This window comes from Gadus morhua, chromosome 21, assembly GCF_902167405.1.
Source record: "Gadus morhua chromosome 21, gadMor3.0, whole genome shotgun sequence".
NCBI lineage: Eukaryota > Metazoa > Chordata > Actinopteri > Gadiformes > Gadidae > Gadus > Gadus morhua.
In genome coordinates, this window is record NC_044068.1 from 16,030,580 (window position 1) to 16,037,538 (window position 6,959).

Sequence of the window (6,959 nt, forward strand, 5' to 3'; positions counted from 1 at the left end):
TGAATCTCTGTGCCTAACGCAGTGGTTCAGCATATTGCAACTAATGCTGAAGGCACATCCACAAATAAATCAAATGAAAGATAGCATCCTTCAGGGCTGAGGCCCGAGGAGGGCAGTGGGGCCAGAGAAGACATCCAGCCCAATCGATATGAGGAAATCTTTCCCATTTTATTTAGATCAAGAGGATGGAGAGGTTCACCTGAGGCTGTAGAGCACAATACAGATGTGTAGAGAATCTGTCATGTTCGATTAGGGTCCTCTGAACTCTGCAAAAGTCATCAACATATATTTCAAAAGTAGCCCTGGATGTTATCACTATACTGCCTCTGCTATTTGGGCAACCAGTCACAACATTGGGAACTCAGCAAAAAACAATGTTGTTTGACTGTTCCTCTCACTACTAAATATGTTGGTTAATCGCCTTTGAAAGTTGCTAGCTGCCAACAACTAAGCTGCTAACAACTTTGCTAACCCTAACCCTCTAACAATAGGTGCATCATTATTATCTGCATCTGGTCAATGCACCTGCACATATTGATGTGTTATTCTTCTTACAGTAACTTTTGCATCGTGCTTCCAACAATTTAACCTCATGCATGATTATTTGATTGTGTAGGTTTCCTAACCCCCTCTGACATCTGAGAGAGGTAAGCCATTATGCAATCCATGTGCTAGCAGAACAGCTTTACTTCTTCACAGCTTTACTGTTCGCTAACAATTCCATGTGGCTGCATCATACATTTGACTGGCCACTAACGGCAACGTTTATTGAGCTACTCAAAGACAGAGCTCTACACTTCTGGGTTTATACCCTTAATCCCTAATAAAAATGCCACCGGAGCGGTGCCGGGCCTGTGGTGGCCCGGTTGAGACTCTGACCCTGGTGCGGTCGCACGACATGGGGAGGGGGGGGGGGGGGGGGGGGGTGGGCTGTGGAAGCATCAGCTTTTAAAGAGCTAAATTTAACCGGGCCTCAAGCCCGCGCCTTGGTATGCAGCGGGCAGTCTCCTCGAACAACATGAAGTCCAAATAAGCCCGGGACACCGGTGGAGGCGCCTGGATCCCCTGCAGGACCAGCCCTTCAGGTGGTCTAAGATCTAATAAGTAGCATGTTGCTAGAGGTCTGGCTCAACAGAATACCCACTATCCGGAGAGTAGAATCACTTTTCCGTATTTATTCACTCCTTCTGCTATACCAACAGCAAGGCAGGAAGTGAAACACTGAGGAGAATTGCTTGAAGTATGTACACTATTGTACACTATTGTACACCTAAGTGTGCTCACTATAGTCACAGAGCCAAAGATCATGATCATTCTGGTGAAATCGTTAGAAGTAAACTAACCAAAGTGATAACATGAAACACCAAGGCTTTCTCAGAGACACAGAACCAGACAACTTGACCAGTCATCAATATTGCTCAGTTACTTCGATCATACAGCGTGGCATCCATAGGCTCCAATTGTGTGTGTGTGTGTGTGTGTGTGTGTGTGTGTGTGTGTGTGTGTGTGTGTGTGTGTGTGTGTGTGTGTGTGTGTGTGTGTGTGTGTGTGTGTGTGTGTGTGTGTGTGTGTGTGTGTGTTAGCGTCGGGCAAATTATTTCTAGGGAAGCTGTTGTCACCCAGCAATAGAGGCGTCATACATCATTCCTCAATGTCGCTTTTTATTGCAATTTTTCTTGCCATTGACAATAGCCATGCGTCACATACAAGGCTGAAATGTAATCAAAACGCCTTCACCGCCATTAAGGATGGTGCAATGACATCAATTACTAGACCTTCTCAGGCTCATGTTACATTTTTGGCAGATTATAGCCCATTGGGAATTTCCCTTGATTGTCAGTTTCAAATCCCTTAATTTCACCTGGTTTGTGAACAGAGAGATGCCATCGGTGCCGTCAAACAGCTTTGCTCCAATGCAGGCATTCTCCAATGCAATAAGCATTGACACCTTGCCACCAAATACTATCCTCCCTCTACCTCCAACAAACCGTTCAGAACAAATTAATAAAATCACTTATAAAAATACAATTGATCAATAAAAATGACTACAGAGATATGACAATTAACAGCGTTAGACGTCTTTTGCATGCTATAACTGACATCATGGTACAACATGCTTTGCATTTTATTTCCAGCCCTTTCAACCTGTGGCCCGCAGTGATGGCATGCTTCTCTCAACGCCACATCTAGATAACATTGCTGTGTATTCTGTAGGGGAAAGCCCGCGTCTCAAATCGCTGTTGTCATCAGATCATCAACAGGCCGTGGTGAGAGTGGAATCTGAGCGGTGTTTCTGGGTCAGCATATTATAGGCATGCTGAACACGGGGGGAGCCCTTAAAGACAGGGGCCCCTCCCGTCACTTCTGGAGCCCTGGTCCCAGAGAGACCCAAAGGACGGACACACATCGTCCACCTCTGAATGCTTAAGTCGTGGGGACATGAGCTGAATCATTTATCTTAATAGAATACGGTTTAAAAGTACTGCTGTAGTTCCAGGTTCAAGCCAACGCAGACACACTAGGCTACAGTAGACAGTATTTGTTTGTTGAGTGGCACAAAAACTAAGCACTCCATATACAAATGACCGATAAAGAACTGCTTGCCTCTGCCATATTCCACGATATCTTCGGAATTTAAACATTTCAAGATTTCTTAAATACGTTTTAACTAATAAACAAATATAAAACAGTTGTTTTCCCCTAAATATAAACTGTTCATTAGGCCTACATACAGTGTATATGCCTAGACTGTTGTGACCACAAATTTCCCACCACACCAACATACAATCTATCATATAACCAGCATACAGTGTTCTGCATACCCACTAGCAACCAGTCCTCAGCGTAGAACAACTAAAATAGTAATTTGCTGAGGGCAGCGTCCGAGGTAACTGAACTTATTCAAACCTGTCCCGTTGCAAATTCATTGAAGTAAAAATAGCTATGCCGTTAGCGCATACGAATATTATCCAGGAGAAGCGTTATATATTGTCATGCCGCTCAATTGCATGATAAGATGCAGTATCTCATCCAAAGCAGAGTATAGCACGAACCACACCGAGCAGATTTTAAGGAATTTACCGATGCACCTGTACATGAAACACCCAGTGAATTCCACATGATGTTGTTGGACAGACATATCAACCCCCACGCCATGTCTCCCCTTGCAAAACTACCACAAGTTAAGTTACATTGCATTGATTCATCAAACAATACACCGATACTCTCGCTATCACCGACCATTTATTTGTAATAATGTAACTATTTTTGGTGGTTTTTAGTCACTTGTTTGAGTGTGGGGAAAGGCAACTGGTGATGCATTGCAGCCTACAACACACTCACGAGGCGGCAATTGACAGCAATTAACCCCAGTGAAACTCTGAACGAATTACAAACCGCGGCTTTACAAAAATGACTTGTACTTACAGTTCTCAAGAACTGAATCTCATCTTCCCCTTCTCCGCCCTCAGCCATGGCTGTGGATAGAGCCTGCTCAGACTCTGAAAGCCACTGACTGTGTAGCAGAAACGCGACGCTGTGCCTGACAAGCTGATATTAGCATAGAGCTCATCCACCGCCATGTAGGGCAGACCGGTCAAGCCCACCGCTCGCGTTGAGTCGCTGATGCTTGCTCGCGCCAACACCCTCCCCGCTGCACGCACCCCCAACGCAGTAGCAGTGCGGAGGGACTCGGCAGCCCTCAAGAACAAGCGTGAAGAATAAAGAGGAGGACGTGCGGGTGTGGATGCGGGCTGTCTGGTTGAAGGATGCTCACAGATTAGCGATGGAACACAACACACACCGCCTGGTGTTATCCATTTGGGGGTGTTTTTGTAAATTGGGATTCAACAAGTTTGGTGGGTTGGGATGGGAATGACGCATATGGTGATACAATTTGAATACAGCCCCTGCGCTGAATATAAAGTATGAGAGAAAGCCACCCTCGCGCTTGCTTTCCGTGTTTTCCTTTATCTGTTTCGTGCCACCCACGCGCGAGCGCAAATTACGCTCGCGCGGAGAAATGCGATTGTTGGGAGATCGGATTTAATTGTCTATCAGTTTTTCTGAATAGGTTTCCACAGTCGCTATGGTAGTTTCGACAAACAAGTATTGTGTGAAACAAAAAAACAGTCCGCTAGAAGCCATTGATTTAAATATAGAGAGGGAAATTCGGCTGTACAACTGATGTCCAATAATTAGGGTATTATTTTATATCACTTTCTTCATCCATAAATCAACGGTCCAGTCCATCAGCAGTTACCACGCTCAATATAACGGCCAAGACTTTATCGGTGAACAGGTGGGACCCGGAGCCTGTTATATAGCTGACTATACTGACCTCCAGTGGACATGAGAAGGTACGCTCGTGTATTTAATACTTTCAGTGAAGCGACATTTCCTGGATAATCTAATTATAGGGGGCCAACCCCCCCTCCCCAAACGGGGTGAGGGCCCCCCTAGAGATTCACCAGGAAGACTTTGTTAAATTAAGCTATTTTTTTTTTTTATATTAGATATTTTTAAATATGCATGTCGTTGGGTCACAATATAGTATATACAGTATGTGTATTATGCACCCTTATAATGGATTGTACAAAGTTTCCCAGGATGAAGCCTTCTGCAATTGTCATTTGTCACTGAAACCCAACCCTACGCGGCTGCATGTCATTTGATTTGTATTTCTTGATTACAATTCTTGGTGGCAATACACTGTATATTGTTAAATGACTCAAGAATTGCCTACTATTAGTTGTGGTATTGGTTGTAAGTAAATGTAGAAAGTAATACACATAGGTAGGCTGTGCTGCTTGGTGAATAATGGTGTCTAGGATTATCTCATGCTGAACTGTATAGAATTCCTGCAAAAATGTTGCGGCTTGTTTTTATTTATTTTTTCGTCCATGACACATCATCTATAGAGTCTATGGTCTATGTGAACAAAGAAAGTATTCTTGGAGACCCCCCTGAATTTCATAGTTTAATTCAGTCCCTGGATTAATTGAGTTATTGAAAATATATGTGGATGTTCAAGAATGTATGACACAGATAATGTATTTCAAATGCACATATCCAATAAGAAAAGGCTTTCATCTATATTGAAAAGAAAATATAGATTGTGTAGATATTGTGAAAGGGGTTATCTAACTGTGCATTTTGCATTTTTTACGCGCTTACGTGTGTAGTGTGTTGACGTGCTTTACTAAGGCGACTCATTTTTATGACACACAAACCGTATAATAAACAACCCAAGGGAAAACACAATAACTGAAGAAGTTTGGAAGAACACAGGTTTATTTTCTTCCTTTTATGCATTTCACTGGGGGGAAAGACATTCCCACCATGCGCTACAGGTAGCTCTGTGGGCTCTGTGCACATCTCTTTCATCCTCAGTGCCTCCCCTTTTCTGAGACTCCTCACCACTTTCAATGTTATGTTTTCAACGGTTATCTAAAAGAGGGAAGAACAAACCTCACACAGTGCAGTGGTGGGGAGGGCTCTGAAATGTTAAAAGGAGCCTTGAGGTGTGAGGGGAAAAACATGAACACTGCGACTGAGCCGTGCTGGTTGACCGTACCGGTATGCGTTCACTGATCGATCGATTGGCGACTGTCAGGGAACCCTCCTCAAACCGCAACATGAGAGTTACCCGCGGGACCGGTGAGTCTTGCAGAGCTCTCAGAAAATCTGGACCCCCAGATATAAGAAGGGGAGAATGATGGGCGGCGTTGGGGTCCAGTACGCCCCACCGCCACTGAAAGCCAGGGCCAAGCAGTCTGGGATGGAGGACTCAAACGGGCCACCGGTTGCCTCTCCTACTCCCAGATTAAGAAGGAAGAAGTGCCCGGGGAGACAGAGCAGAGGGTCCCCTTCGTGTTGGAGGAGGAGAAAGGGTTTCAGGAGGAAAACAGCCCGGCGGCACAGCTCGAGTCACTCACCACCCGCCTCTCGACCTCCACAGGGGTCACTCAAGCTTCTGAGGAACTTCTCCACACACAAGGCCCCCCCAGAAAGGCTTCTGCTTTGAAAGGAAAACTTGATGACCCGATGGACTCGGACCTCTCAGATTACGACAATGAGACGTCCACGTGCGGTGAGCTCACCTGTGGACCAATAGGTGCCCAGGGGGACCACTCGGTCCTGCGCTCTCCGGTTGGGGTCCAATATTCTGCAGCAGCGGCGGTGAGAGAAGACGAGGAGCTGGAGATGGAGGTGGTGATTGGCAGGGTGAGTCCCGCCAGCGTCGACTGGATCGGAGTGGAGCGCGGTGGGGCCAGAAAGAGGCTGGCTCTGTCCCCTACTCTGGATGAATCCGTTATTTGCACCCACCAACCCCCACCTGTTGACATGCTCTCTGCACTGGATGGCGTTATCAGTGAGAAGAGTGAACTCTACCCATCAGCCAACAAGCGATCCTGTGACAAAAACTCATCATCAGTGTGGCCAAAGAACATTCCCTGGAATCAAACGACTCTCACTGAAATCCTGGCTGCATCGCCCAAGAGTTTGTCTAGAAACCTTGAAGATATCCTATTCTGTTCTCCTCCTGTCTATGCACCCCTGGGCCCGGCCATTGCTCTCCATCTCCGAGTGGACACAATAGAGAAGACAACTGTGGGGTTCAGCAAGAGGGAACAAGCCCAGTGTCAGACGATGTAAGACCTCTGATGAATGAGAGTTCAGAGAGCGACAGCACAGTCACGGACCGAATCAAGGATGTTCAGGGGAATTCCAATACAAAAACGTACCCTGGGAGGAAGCAAATTGCGCACAACCTGAATCCGATCATTGTTGCACAACTCGGCCAAGACGGAGCAAGCCTTCCTTTTGGATACACAGCAGGTAAAAAACATCAGTATAATTGCTTTTCTGGTTACCATTTTTCACTTTACTAAATAAGAATAAAATAAAAATCGAAATAAAATGGTATGGAGTTAAATATTATAGGGATGTAGGTTTTT

General features: G+C 45.4%; 1 protein-coding gene across 1 annotated transcript in view; it reads right to left on the bottom strand.

The window, feature by feature from the left end:
- Nucleotides 1–3,595, bottom strand: part of ryr3 (ryanodine receptor 3) — a 109,288-nt gene extending 105,693 nt beyond the window's left edge. The window contains 1 exon segment of the mRNA XM_030345011.1: nt 3,427–3,595. Within this exon segment, the coding sequence (XP_030200871.1) occupies nt 3,427–3,474 (48 nt within the window). The 5' untranslated portion in view covers nt 3,475–3,595.
- Nucleotides 3,596–6,959: the final 3,364 nt, after the last annotated feature.